This window comes from Ambystoma mexicanum, chromosome 11 (assembly GCF_040938575.1).
Source record: "Ambystoma mexicanum isolate Mex_15411 chromosome 11, UKY_AmexF1_1, whole genome shotgun sequence".
Lineage (NCBI taxonomy): Eukaryota > Metazoa > Chordata > Amphibia > Caudata > Ambystomatidae > Ambystoma > Ambystoma mexicanum.
The window spans coordinates 1220678002-1220693397 of NC_090934.1; the positions used below are offsets into that span (position 1 = coordinate 1220678002).

Here is a 15396-nt window from a genome sequence, read left to right on the forward strand (position 1 = left end):
TCTTTGACTTGGTATGTGCTTATGGGCTATGGGGTCTTTTACTCCATAGGGTATCATCTGTTGGATATATGTGTTACGCAGCACCCTCAGTGCAGTAACACAGGGGTGACATAGTGACCCCCAAACATAGACTCCATGCCCTGGGACTGACTACTGTCTCCCAGGGCATGTAAAGTCACCATTGGCTTTATTAGTCCAAAATTGTGAACAGAACCAGTACAAACCATCATATTGTGGAAGTACTGGAAGGGGTTAATTAGATTGCCCCTGGGTCTGTTTCCAAGGGCGCATTACCCAGTCCCCCCTTGTCGAGTTTCTAGCTGGTGGCAGTGGTTACCATGCAAAATATTCCACCAGAATATTTCCTATGGGATTTTCCCATTCAATTTAAATGCACCACTTTTTTGGTGCATTGTAAAGATACCGCCAGTTTATTAAATTAATATAAAATCGCCGGTTGGGTCTTTTTGCCAGAAATCTTTCGCAAAATGGCGTACGTGTCCGTCTCTAACTCCAACCAAGGTTGGGCCCGTTGTTCCACTTTTTGGCGGGCTTCTCCACAGAAGGCCCTCCAACTGGTGCCACTCTGTCTGGGATTCACAGGATGTGTGGGTGGGGGAATTGGCACCCTGGACTGCGTTGCCTTAGCACCCCAAGTTGCACTCTCTTGATTGGCCCACTGGTGAGCCGCCTGGCTCACCACTTAGCATGTATGAGTGACAGCTAGGCTGTTTGAATGGGGGATTTTCTGCATAAAAGCAGGGCTTTTGGGACTGGAACTTCATACTTTGCCACGGGACCTAAAAAATCCGAAGAGGGGAGAAGCTGAGCCATCTTCAACGACGACACCACAGGTGGAGCCCTGCTGCAACAACATCACCACTTCCCTGACGACAAGAGAAAATCTTCTGCTGCAAGAGTCTTCTCCCTCTGAGCTGGTGGGGACAACCAGTTTGACATTCGCCTTCCAGGACACCTTCTTGGTCGAATCGCCAGTGCCAAGCACCCGGGGGCCAGATAGCCAAGCTTCAGTCCACTGGGACTGCGAATAAAAGGAGCGCACCTTTTAACCGAACAAACTCCGTGGCTGGTTTCTTCCCTGGGCAGTGCAACGACTCAAAGTTTCCTCCTGGACGAGATCTTCTCTTCCCCTGGTGGAAACCACAAACTGCACCCGCTGCCAGGAACAAATCCCACCGCTGGAGCTTCCTCCCTTTTAAAGGTACTGTGTTCTGCCTGGCCTCCCTTTCTTTCGATCGCTAAAGGTGACCCTTAAATCCTTGGATTTCCAACTGGGTTGGCCCCCAGACCTTCTAACTTTATCTTTCGTATCAAACCAACCTCTTTTGAACATTTAGCAAAGACTTGAATGCATTTTTAAACTGTGTGATCTTGGGCACATTTCGCCTTGCTCCATTTAAAGTGGCCCTGGCCTATGAACCTTGGCTCTACAGTAGACCCTGCCTTCACTAGCTTGCTGTGGTCTTAGAAAAATGTTGGTACATGTTTTATTTTCTTTACCTGTCTTTTTCTCTCCCTCTAACTTAATTATTGGAGTGCCATCTGGGTTAAGCGCTCGGATCTGTTTTACAATTAGTGGTGTTTTTGACCTAGACTTGTCTAATAATTATTAAGGGAGGTGTGTATACTTTTTCTGATTGTGTTTGAACTTGCTTTGATCTATAGTGTTTAGTGTATTTCCTAAAGTGTGTTTTAAAATAATTAATTATATACTTTTGATACCAAGCTCTAGTCAGTGTTTGTTTGCTCCACTGTGTTTTTGGCCCTATTGTGTATGCTCTGTATACTGCCCTACTCATCCTGAGTGAAGTCTGACTGCTCAGTCACAACTACCAGGTAAATCTGGATGGTGCAGACTGCTACCAATTGGGTTTACTGCTTACTCCTGTAGTCTTAATCTTTTTGCAGTGTTCCCCAAGTGAACTGCACAGGATTCTGCCCAACACACACCTCAGCCCAGTGCAGTACCCCGATTAATTGAAACCATTCACCAACACTGTCACCATTCCTCACAAAAATGGCATCCGCCATACTCGCACATTTGATCCTGAACTCCGTTTTAAACGCACCTAAAATAGGAAATTTAAAAAAAAGCCTTTTACAGTCAAATTTGGATTTGCGATGGCAAGACATTAAAACTGCTAAATGTCGATATAAAAACTGTCGTGGGAGTAGGAAATCTCTTATGTTTCAAAAAGACAGCGAGCCATGGCTTGCGCCATGTCAAACAAAAATTTGGCTGGCATGTGGCAATTACTAAAAAATCATACTTGTAACATGCAAGCAGATGCACAAATTAATGACGTGCAGGAACAGCAATGGGTTACATTCTTCTCCCGATTTGTATGCTGATGAGGATACACCATGATGACCCAAGTCCAACATTCAGTGATGTCTTGGTGTGTTGACTTCTCGCCTGAAACCATTCAAGAGTTGATAATGAAGGCCAGCTCATCCAGAGCAGCAGGACCAGATGGCTTAAACAACATAATGTTTAAACAAAATCCTGTCGAATGGGCCTTGTTCCTAGACAAAATATTTTGTGAAGTATTATCGTTGTTAGGGTGCCTCTATCATGGAAAACTTCCATAATCATTCCAATTTTTAAGAAGGGGGATTGCAGCCTCCCCCTCAACTACCGCCCAATCACGTTATTAGATGTGCCAGGCAAAATCTTCACAACTTATTTTGAGAGATTTCAACGTGTGGACTCATTTCCGAGATCCCCATCAGACAGGGTTCGTCGCTGGCATAGGACACTAACATCAATCTGCTCTGTCTGAATGCCATTTAAACACCAATGCCAGACGACAAAACAAGCAGTTTCCTTTGCATTCGTCGATCTCCACGTGGCGTTTGACTTGAACTCCTGTGTCATTCTGTTGTCAAAATTGAACAGAGATCAATGCCGTCTGACCCTCTATGATGTTATGCAAGCCTTACACTTTGACACATCCATCGGAATTAGATTGACCTTGATGGCCTATTATCGAGTGCCATCCCCACAGCCTGAGGCCTTAAGCAAGGGTGTCTATTGGCATCTGCAATATTTAATTACTTTATCCATGATCTCAGGTATGTTTTTTGCGAAAGTGATCTCGGATTCACCCAAACTTAATGACCAGTCGATAAAAAATTAATGTATGCGGACGATTTAGTCATTTCAAAAACACAGATGGGACTTCAAAATCTTCTCTCTGCCTTTCACACTTACATCACACAAAACTAATTTAGAATAAAAACAGAGAAAACCCAGATTGTGACTTACTCTCCAAAAAGATCAGGGCACTCTTCTTTTGCTTGGACCATTAACAAGATCACTTTGTCTGTAGTCCCACAATATGTGTATCTTGGCATGTCTTTTGAAAGCAGTAGAAATGCCAGGACTCTGATGGAGCGAGTGGAACTGAAACTAGCAACGTAGTTTCCCAGGCAAAAATTGGCATGTTCAAATTTGGTAAATTTTCAATCAAACCAGCATGGCGCTTTTGGACCTTAAACAGTGCTGTGCCTTTTGTATGGTCTTGAAACTTTGTCAATTAACACAAATGTTCAATTTGACAAAATGGGAGGCCAAATATTGGAAACAAATATTACATCTTCCACAATGTATCCCAGGTGCCTGGGCCAGATATGAACTGGGGCTTGTTTCCCTCCATGCGGTCGATCACTGACGTTTATGTTCAGAAAATGCTTGATATCAACAGACCAAACTGTCATCTTAACGACTTTGTCTAATTATGTATTTTCTGTCAAACTTGCCTTTGTAACTACATGGTCAACCAACGTTTTTCAGTTTTTGGCTAATGCAAATGTCTCAATTGATTGGTTAATTACTAATCCAGATAAAGCCAAAACCAAGATGTATGAGTCGATTGGATGAAGACATTGGAATCCTGCTTGCAATATCGAGAAGGTGACTCTTGTAGATTTCCTCCCAAAAAAGCACACACACTTCCTCTATATTTGGTGAGAACACAGTCTGTGAAATACTGCACTGGGATATTCACTTACATTTCAATCTGTGGCTCACGAAGGACATTCAGACCAAACGCAAGTTACTTTTGCCTCATGACAACTATTGTCGTTTTTGTCTGGAATGTGAAACTCAGGAAACCTTAGTGCATTTGGTCACAGAATGCGTAGCCTTGAAGTTTAAGGGAGACCCATTTTGCACGACATTGCAAATATCTGGGGGTGCTCGATCTGGCTCATTGTTGGTCCTTGATTCTTTCTTCTTCGCACATATCGATTCAAATTGGCACTATTAGTTTTTTGACAAAATTGAATTTGGAAGATTCAACAAAATGACTGTAAGTTAGTAATTACTCAATGATGTTGAATATCACACACAAGTGAATTGATGGCAAATGGATATGAATTTGATCTAAATTGTTTTAACTTATTTACATGTGTAACACATTTTTATGTATACATTTTGAAAGGTTGATTTAATTGAGCTAATTTAAAAAGAAATGTAGACAGACAATGTGACTTTTGCCATGTTAATGGGTGTTTTTTCCTGTTCTTTGTCACCACTTATTACTGTAGGTACCCGTTAGTATATTTATAGTTAATTATTCTACTCCGGTGTGCGGTGCAGTATTAATCATCCTGCTGATTCTCTTGTTCTAAAGAAGCCTTGGACCCAACTCTCCAACCCTGTGCATCTACCCTCCTTGTTGCAGTTCCACGGATGCCATTTCCAATGTTATTCTGTAAATCTCTATTCCAAACAGAGCGATAGCCAGTAGGTTTATTAAGGGACCTAGGTATGCAGTTGTCCACATTGAAGTTTGTTTCCTAGGCAGAGTAGTGTTGGGGTTCTTGGTAAAATCAATTTGTCATTTTGTAGTTGTTGAATCTATGTAGGGGAGTGATGCAGGAATGCATAATGGAGGGGTATGGCCTCCTGTCCTTGTCCTACCACTTCTCTGTTTGCGTTTTGTCTGTTTTCTGCCACTGAGGTCCTGCCTCAACCTCTGGCAGTGCAGCTCTTCCTTCTTATCTTTTGGTAAAAATCGCCCATGGGATTTCCTAAGGGCACCCATGGGTGGGGGTACACCCTTGTACCCTTTATGCGTGTTCTTGGGCATGTGTGTTGCCCACAGAGCAGGGTGTGGGCTGGTGGCAGCTACATGCTGACTTGACAGTGGCTCGGAGTGTCCTCCATTTTTTTGGACACCCATGCCCTGCCATAGTAATCAATGGATTCCTGACAGAAGGCAAGATGGCCCCTGTGGCCTCTTGGTTTCTATTGCCTTTTACCTTGTTTCCCAAAGTCATGGGAAGCCCTTACTCTGTCCCTTGCTCCCGAATGGCTGTTTGGTGGAAACACCATGTGTGTGTCTGTTGTTACCTTTCCCCCTGACTGGCTGTTGGGTGGAGTCTCACTACCATATGACTCTGGGGCTGCCTCTTGTCGGACCGACTGGAGCCTTCCCAGGTGTTGTGTGTTGTAAGTACACACCTGGGGTGGGACCTGTGTGAATGGAGTCTGAAGTGAACTTGCATTCTCTGTTGTGGGTGTCTGGTTTCTGTGTGTGTGAGACACAAGGAATGAGACAGCCCTGCCTGAAACTGACATGAATGCACGAAAGGATGGCTACTTCCCAATCCACATCTTTTGTTATGGGTGTCTGGGTGGAGTGAATGGGATGAATGCCTGTGAGCCTGATTGCCTGCCTGCATGAATGCCCTACTGTGGTCATTGGCTGACTGAACCTGGTTCAGGCAGAGTGAGTGTGGGACAGATGTGTATATCTGGGACCTCTCGCTTATTTGTTTAGTAGCTTAAGTCGAAGCATAGCAAGAAGAAGCTGCTCCTTGAAGACCAACTGGAAGAGGAGTCTGCTGCTGCATTTCTTCAACAATCTGAAAGCTGTCGTGTCTCCCAAGGACTGATTCAGAAAGGACCTGCGAAGGAGACCTCTCTCTGAGCTATGAGGTGCCATCGTGCAAAACTGCTACTCTTCAGCGAAGTATCCTGGAAGCCAGCCCTGTATGCCTGCCGTCCGGAGATGGGCCTTCAAAATCCAGAAGAGGAGTGCCGGACATCTCGAGACATTGGTGTCGCCCAAGGTCCGGAGGTGCATTCAGTGACGCTGGAAGCTGTTGCTGTCTACTGCTCTGAAGAGGGGGTACCCTGGCATAGTGCTGCTGGACACCCGGAGCTGGTAAAGTTCCGAACTGCCTAAGAACATTTGAAAGGGCATCCTTGTGGTCACCACTGACCACTTTTTCCCCACCGAAGAGAGCACCGTCGTTGGGTGCCATGGAATGTCCATCAATGGGTTTCCTGCCATCAAAAGCTATCGGTGTCCTGACGGTCCAGACTTGGTAAGGGCCCGTCCACTCCAGTGGTCGAGTCCAGGTCACCAGAAGCCGTCCAAAGGTCTGTGCTGCAGCTGCTGCAACATAGAACTGAAAGTCGGAAAACCGCGGTATTCCGAAACACTACACCAAAAGTGACCTATGCACCTGTCGCCACCAGAAGTTATGGAAGGGTCCCAGGGGTCCTCTCTCCATCCCCCAAGACTTTAAGGAGACGACAGCAAGTTTCTTCTTCACAGGACTTCTACAGTCTGAGAAATCATCGACCAAAGGAGAGCACTGCAAAGATCCCAACTGCTGCCATTCCCAAAGACTTTGGTTCCTTTTTATTCTTGGACTCAGCATCCCAGTGACTCCTTCTTCCAAAGGGGGTCCATCCTCTGAGGGCATCGTCGAGTAAAGCCAAGAAACTCTGCCACTTTGCCTGCCACGGCACCAAAGGTACTGTGACGATGAAGAGCATTAGCCTCCGGAGTCATCAAGGCGGTCTCAGATTCGTCTTGAATCGCAGCCTCTCGGGTACTTTGGGGTTGTAGAACCTTTTTAAAGGAAAGCACAAAGTTATTGAACAATAGTGTAGTAGGCTGTAAAAGACAACATAAGTTACTCCCTAACATTTCTATTACACTCACTCAGAATTACTTGTCTAGTCTAAAGAAAGCATTCTGCAACCGGTCATAACTAACCTTCCTTTCTTTCCTATTCTGTGCGGGGTACACCAAGAATTCACCTGCCATTTAAAACTGTCTGAAGTTAGTGCTGTTCTTACTGGATTTAATTAATGTCTAGTACCACATAGTGTATCTATTTACCATTCTTTGAATAAGTGTTTCCAAGTACAAAATGATATTATTTATATGTGATATATTGCTGAACATTATTTTATATAAAGAAGCAGTGCTATTGCCTAACATGGTGTGTGGACATTCCTTTGTGGGGTGTTTGGGGAAACTCTGTACTAACCTGCTTTGATCACCTGAAATCTTAAGCCTGGCTGCTCGTCCATAGCTACCAAATTGAGAGTCTTGCTGGGGTTGTTTTGTGCCTTTACCCTACTGTATAGGGGGCAGAAGTACAGATACCCCCTTCCAGTCTTTACAAGGGGGCTTTTAGATATTTCTTAAACTAACTGGTAGTGCTAAAGAAATGTTACTTCATTTAACCAGACAACACCATCATCTGTTTCAGTTGCATTGAGAGTCCTGTTTTCTATTTATACCACCAATCTGTTTCCTCTCTTCCAGAGCCTGTGGATAAAGCTGCTGCAGCGAGGGAGTTTAGAGTCCTGCATAATGCTCTCCACACCAGTGCTGGCTACCGGGAGGCGGTGAGTGCACCAAGGGAACCATGACTGAATGTTGTAAACTCTAAATGTTCTATGCAAAGCTTGGTAGCTTTATCTTCAATTCTACTTATACATTGATGGGTAATGCAGATACACCATAAGTAGGACCTGTCTGTATGCAAGTGCAAATTCTGCAAAACTGTCTGGCAAATGAAGATTGTCATGAATTCAGCATCTTGCATTTTGTCCCTTTGCATTCTAAGTAATCTGTCTATTACTCCTTGATTTCTTTCACTGGTTTTCTGAGGGCCAAGTGCAGTATCATTGGTAGTCCCAAACGTGATGCAGTTAACCTAACCATAACCAGCAATTCTCTGGAATCCAAACTTTTGTTTCTGGGTCTGAACATTGAAACATTGCTTTGAACAGTGCCTTCAAATGAGCACAGGCATCGAGTTTAAGCAATACAAAGACATTTAAATTCAGTGAGCACACACCTCTTTTGGTTTAATTAATACTTGTTTTCTGTTGAGGGAATAAATGCAGTGGTAATGATCTGGGCAGTAATTGTGGAAGATGGGGTGGTTATTGTTATTAAGGCAATAATCCCTATGTTTTAAAGACAAGTGCTAAAGATTGGAATGATTTGGTCCAACAGGGGCATAACGTACATATTGTACACTGTGCAGCTCTTTTTTTTTTTATTGGTGGGAAGGGGGAATTTATATAGTGCAATACGACCTGAAGTTGTATTGCAGCGCTATGTATGGAAGGCATGGTTATCAGAAGCACGACAAACAGAAGTATAATCCAAGGATGTTTATTAAACTGTATAAGGGTGAGAAAAACGCCTAATCTAAGCCTAAATTTAAAATGGAATAAGCTACAACCGTCAAAGTAAAGAACCTGCTGTCCTAGTTTTGTCGTGTCAAAACAAAATGGCCTACACGAATAAACCTATTGCCAAATCCTTACTCTATATAACAAGTGGATGTGGGACAATGATATGTATAACAAGAGTGTAGTGTAAACTGAAATGTCCAAAAGGGTTTCGATAGTTCAGGACTGCTGAACTATTATAGTCCCTTCTACACGTTGCATCACGGGACAAGGTAGAACAGTGGCATTACTGTGATCATTCCTTGAGCCAGGCATCAGGAAGCAGTTTCTTCAGAAAAGGCAGGATCCCTCGAATCAATGTCTTTTGCTTTCCATCACGACTTATCCAAAGCGCTCACCATGCAGGATTCCCCTCCTTCCCGGCTTTCTTGCGATACCCCTTTGTTTGGTTCACCTTCGTCTTTACACCACTGTTCAGTCACTTTAACAAAATGCAGGATACACTTTCCCTTGCTTTCACTTCGCATCCCTCAGTCGGGTTCAGTGTAGCCTTCAAATCACATTTCAAATCACAGTTCAGTTAACTTCATCAGTTCTACTAGCTTAGAACACACTTTTTAAACAGATATTTGGTGTGGCAGCCCTCCATTGGGTTCACACTTGCCTTCACAGCAGAGTTCACTTAGCTTTACTTTACAATTGTTCACTTAGTTTCCCACCTGTCAAAGACTTTTGATTGTACGAGGACTTTGCTAGCACCACTTTGACTTTCTTTTACTTTGGTTGGGTGTTATGCTCACCTGGTTCCCACAGGGGCGTTGATCGGACCCGGACAGCTGCGGTCTCCACTAACGTGATGCGTAGTGCCGAGATGACTGTCTGGACTGGCCCGCCTAATCTCGTCTGCTTGATGCGTAGAAGTATTCTCCTGCAAGTGGAGAAAGGGATTTAGCCACCTGTGTATATGAGTGATAGCCCCCTCCCACTGTTCTCGTTCTCCCTTCTTGTCACCTCCGATATCCCCTTTTAGGAACCTCACCTTATGTTTTTAAATGATGAGCTCTCCATCCTGCGAGGGTTGCAGGGGTGCGTTGATGCCAGTTACTTCACGGTTTGAAGGCGTGGGAGAGTTCCGGAGAGCATTGACTCGGAGGTTCCTGGCAAGGTTCGGTAAGTATCAAGTTCATAGAGTTCAATATGTCCGACGATTCACTCTTGTCCCCCTTCCTTGTCGTGCAACTAAGATCGTGAGAAGATACCCCTTGTGGCAGTTGGTAGCGCTCAGGTAAGAGTCTGTATTACCCGACGCCGTTCGGTAAATGTTGCCGGTGTTTAACGTGTTGTTTTCTCTCCCTTTGCAGGTGCGGCACATGAAGATGTGGAGAGTTCTAGAATAATGCCTCTGGTGGTAATCGGGTAAGTCTATGATGATGTTTTATTTGTTGGTTTTCCCGGCTCACCTTGTTGTTTTCTTTTGTCCCTCAGGTGCCGGAGTTCGGCGAAGAAATGATGGAGGCAGCGCCGAATCGAAAGATGCTGCGAGGACTGGTGAGTATGGCGCAGCGTTGCAGCTGGAGATACGACGCGTACAGAAATAATGATCTTTCCAGGTCCGGAGGTGAGATGGATCCGAAATCAGGTGAGGAATTCAAAATAGTTTGTTTTCTAATCTTGTCCTTTTCTTTCCTCTTGGTTTTAGGAGCTCCAGATTCGCGGCGGGCGTGGCAGAAGACTGGATGCAGACTGCAGGCACGGTGAGCGTTACGCTGCTGGATGCAGAATAACGCGAAGCGTGTACTGTTGTTCGGGCGTGGTTTAAATGGCCTCCAAAGTAGTTCCAGGTAAGAAGTTCCCTAGAACCACGCCCGAGTAAAAAATAGTCCCTGTAGAAAAATAGTCCCATCCAGGCCTCACGTTGGCTTGGACTCACTAGCAGCATGGTCTGCATCAGGTAACTAAAGTCTATGAGCCTGGCGCCTATGGTGCCAGGACTGAACCCAAACAGCCCCCAGCTGGGGCTATTGGGGTTTTAATAAGTATCTGGATCCCTGCTCCTGGAGCTGATGGGCTTTGTCCCGATGCCCGGGGGTAGGCATCATGACATTGGGCTCTCCTAAGGCCTTCTGGTATTTGCAGTGTTTCCATTTATCTTACTTTCAATCAAAAAGTTTCACTCTGGGTACGGAGCCTTTCGAGTAGGTGATATTCTATTACCGGACCACTCCGTTATTCTTAACATATTTCAGTCTTCAATGCATTCTCAATGTTTCAGGCTTCCTTCACGGTTGTCTATGACATGCACAGCTTCTACATTCATCGTTCTGGTTACAATGTATTTTCGCTCGCAGTTTCACGAAACCTTGCAAGCCTCATCAAACGCTTTATCTTTCACTCGATAATGCAAGCCAGTCTCCCAGTTCACTCACTGGTAGCACTCAATGCCATTCATCCAGCGTTTCCTTGAAGCCAAGGCTATCGACACAGGCGGCTCAGCCCTTCCCAACTCTGTCGTTCACCCAAAGGAGGGCCCGCCTTCACCTTGTGCGTTAGCAGGGAGGTTTCCGTTGAAAAGTACAACCTTCACTCGGCAGCTGGCCGGACCACGATCCTTCTCTCGCCTCTTGGCCCCTTCTGCTCTGCTTTCATGGTTGCTCCAATTTCCCAGGATCTGTTCTTCTGCCGCTCTGCTGGTTCTGCTTGCCTTGCTTCACAGGTGCTCTCATGCTCTGCCTTTTATCTCAGTGGGGAAAAGGAACAGGATTCAGGTGCGAGTCATCAAGATTAAGTGCCTGACTCTGCCTGACCCTGATATAGGGACATGTCAAATGGAGTGGGTGTGTGGGAGTCTGTCTTTCTCTGAAGCGCTTTGTCTGTCCAGCAGAGTGTGTGTAGGAAAAGTGGGTGGGTGTGGGAATAAGGTTCCTAGATAGTATATAGAATGAGGGTGTTCTACAGGGAAATGGGTGTAGGAATACTGCGTCTCTCCACAGGGGGCCCCACTGCCCTCCCTGGGACGCCCCCCCACATCCAGGTGATCCTCCCACACTGGTCCACCCCCAGGGTCTGGATCCAATAGCGATGGCTGTGCCCCGCCCACCTAAATGACAGATCCCAAGTGATTACTCGGTGAGACACCCTTTGGTTTCCCACAGCTAACAATCAAAATGTCATATAAAGCACCTGCTGCAGGGAAATCTATATATAAGGAAAGGATGCAGTTTATAACTTTACATAGTAAAATAAATATATGAACTACGTTCTCCTCCAAGCATTTGAAAGAAACGACTATGACGAAATGTTGTGATATCGGTAGCCCATCTACAACAAGAGTGCATTGGTCCACAGTAACATATAAAATAAATACGGAAAGCCCATTGGGAAAAGGCCATTCCCTGTTAGGCTCTGTCCAGCACGGGAGGCTGGGTGCTCCCAGCCCATTTCTGACACTGTGTTCTTCAGATGATAACATCTGCGGATGCTGAGTAAGCTGACGAGTAGCGGGTAGCATGTAGAGCCAGGATCGATCAATTGTTGGTTGATGCACTGCCGGACTGGGGGGAAAAAGTAAGATCAAATGTCCACTTCTCATTTCCACATTATTCCTCTGAACAGCACTCAAACAGCATTTAATAGCTCTGCCAAACCTATGCTAATTACGTATTACCCCATGCACAGCAGTTTTCTTCTTTCATTTGTTGCTTCGTGGGGGCTGACTCCGTAGCTTGGATGGACTACATGTGTAGGATAATGTCTTCAGCTGAGATAAAGAGAACTCAGTGGGACTCAGAATCAAACAGTCTGTTGCAGTGCTGCAAAGGAGCTGCTTACTTTTCTGTGGGAGCAAGGGAAGGGAGTTGGACTATGGCAGCCCTTTGAGCGGTCTGGTGTGCCTCGCTCCACACGTATAGCTCTGCATTAGTACTGTTATGGTTAAGGCACTGATGTTGGATGAAAATCTGGTGTATAAGTGTGAAATGGATTTTGATTCTTTTATTTTTATTGTCACCATTTTATGATTGCGTCTGATCCACTTCTTGTGCATAAAGTTAGTTTATTGCCCTCATTGTGTTTTTAACCGGTTTTAACTGCCGGTACCAATTTTTAACAAATGTTTTTCATGTTGCCTCTTTTTCTAGGACTATGTAACTTCCAAATGTCTAGAATACAGGTGCATTATGTGTTTCTTTTCTGTGTTGATTATATTACTGTAGTAACTGCTTGATAGGTATTTGATTGCCACTTTACCAGTTTTGCCATTACCTATTACGATCATCTTAGCACTTCAGCACTTTGGCATTTTAGCACCTAAAATGTTGTAGTGACATCCCTGCTCAGAAAATCGGGCCTTGACCCCTCCAATACTAGTAATCTAAGACCAAACGCCAATGTTCCCTTTTTGCTTAACTGTGTTGTTAAAGTGGCTACCAGCCAACTCCAAAGCCACCTCGGATGTTCTAATACCTTACACCGCAGACAGTCTGGTTTCCATTCCAATTTTAGCACGGAAAGTTCCCTGGTTGATCTTCAGACACAAATGCTACACCTGGTCGATGGAGGCGAATCTGGCATCCTCTTGCTCTTGGATCCATCAGCAGCATTTGATTTGGTGGATCACAGAAGACGATCTACTCTGCTGACGACTGGTGCATGCTCAAGAGAAGTTATTGATAGGCTCAGCTCTTTTCTTGGCAACCGTTTATATCTGCCGTTATGCAATTTGCTGGGCTGTTTTATTCACTAATTATGATGGTGACAACCAGCTTCTGATCGAACTTACTGTTGACTATGACTTTGACTCGAACATGCAGAATATTTACAGCTTGGTAAAGCGTTGGATGTCAGCTAACTGGCTATGCCTGAATAGTTCTAAGACAAAACTCTCAATCTTTGGTTTACCTCTTGCAAGAGCGAAGCTGGATTCTCTCTTTTCCAATCTTAACATTGCAGAGCTTGCTATCCCTGTTAAAGACCCTTGGAGTGATCTTTGACGTGTCTCTAGGAGCTGAAATTCATGTGGACAGCATTGTCAAAAAAAATCCCAGTACCATTTGAGGCTACTGAGGTAAGTGAAGCTTTGTGTCCTCTAAAATCAGTGGGTCTTTAGTCAAAAGAAATCCAGCCTTCACGTTTGATGCTACGAGTGACAAGGTACAACCCTACAATACAATGATATTTTAAGTGTAATCAATTTTAATGATCAAACAGTGGGTAGGGTATTTCATTGACTTTTGGTATTGGTGCCCCTCATGGATTGAAGGGGATCACTGAAGGTGTGTTCTGGGCTGAGGGCGTCTGGAGTACATTCTGATTTTCTGCCGAGGTTCGTAAATGTCCTTATTCACCTTTAGCCATTTAGTTTGTGCGTCCATAAGAAGTACGACACTGGTCTGCAGTATGATTGAGCTAGGCGAGAACACGGCCTGTCAATAGCTCAGCAGTATTTACTTTCTGCTCCACAGTTCTCATTCTACCATAGGAAACCACACATTAGGAAAATGATGAGTCTAAGAATTGGAGTTAACTAGATAGTGTGAACCTGATATCTGCATTTCAGAGATTATCAAAGCTCATGTACCTGCGTTTGAAATGTTTTAAAACACATTGTGTAGCTTCAGTGCATTTCTTTGAAAAAGGTTGTTCCTAAATATGTATCCTTCTAATGTATTTATGTGATTACATAAAATCAGGGTTGTTAACACAAATGTATGCACGAGAAGCAGATTGGAGGCCCCTTAACCATATTCATAAACTTTCAGCGATGTATGTCACGGGCCCTAAAGATGCTGTCTTGGAGCACTAAACTGCACCTTTATACCCAATGAGGTAAACAAATGGCTGGGGTTGTCTGTGGGCTTGTGTAGAAATTGTGACTCAGCAGTTTGTGCTGGACTGCCACTTTTGGGGGAGGGGGCCAGCCTAATTTTCATATGGCATGGTCGTTGTTTATAAAGTGTTTGTTTGTCAGAAGGCTTCTTGGCCCTGATATTGTCTCCCTTTCTGTAATGGAATGGCAGGCTGAAAAAGGTTTGCTTGAAAAGTTGCCTAAAGCAATGACTGTGACTGGCTGAGTCAAAACCCACAATCAGTCATTGGTTTTGCATCAAACACACTTTTTTTCTCATCTAAAGAGCCGCACAGAACATGTTTTAAATGTTCTGCTTTTTGAAGTTCAAAACATTTTTATAGACAATCATACAATGAAATCTTGGGGGACATGGTAGTGAGGAGGGGATTGGGGGGGGGAGAACCAGGACACCCAAACTCAATTTCAATGTAGCTTTAGTTTGGCTCATTTGTGAAACATGTCTAGGGAGTCCCCTATAACTCAAGTGGATATGGCGAACATAACAATATTTTTAAATTGTCTACATGGGATAAATAAAAAAAACAGATCAAAATCGGAATAAACCCTGAATCATCTGTAAACTGGACCAAAAGGGGAACACAATTCTACATTTTATTGGAACAAGATATAAAAGACAGATAAAACATGTAAGCCTATTTTTTTAATTTATTTAGCACAATACAGCCAGTAATAGCTTTTTGTACGATCACCAAACTTCAAATAATACATACTAAAAGTAGGTAATCCTTACATAAGTATAATGAATACATCAAGATATATTCTTGAAAATTGTCACAGAGCTTCACATTCAATAATCGGGTGCTTAGCAGTTTGAACCTCAAATCTCCCACATAATCAACACCTACTTGGATGTTTACGAATTCCCAACTGCTCTCTCATTATCTCACCCGGTGCAACAAATTGTATGCAGAGGTATTTAGCCACAATCCAGTTGCATGTGTAGGAAGTCAGGTATTCGCCAATAATTGGACTAACTATATACTGATGTACATGACAATCTTTTAGTTGAGAGATTCACCATTGATTGTTCAATATCCAAGTTATAATTAAT

The 15396-nt window shown here is 44.0% G+C and overlaps 1 protein-coding gene across 7 annotated transcripts in view; it reads left to right on the plus strand.

Moving 5' to 3' along the window:
* Positions 1–15396, plus strand: part of UBL7 (ubiquitin like 7) — a 396382-nt gene that overhangs the window by 39825 nt on the left and 341161 nt on the right. For all 7 annotated transcript variants that reach the window (XM_069624581.1, XM_069624586.1, XM_069624580.1 and 4 more), the window contains one exon: positions 7599–7681. In XM_069624581.1, coding sequence (XP_069480682.1) covers positions 7599–7681 — 83 coding nt within the window. The remainder of the gene's footprint in view (positions 1–7598; positions 7682–15396) is intronic.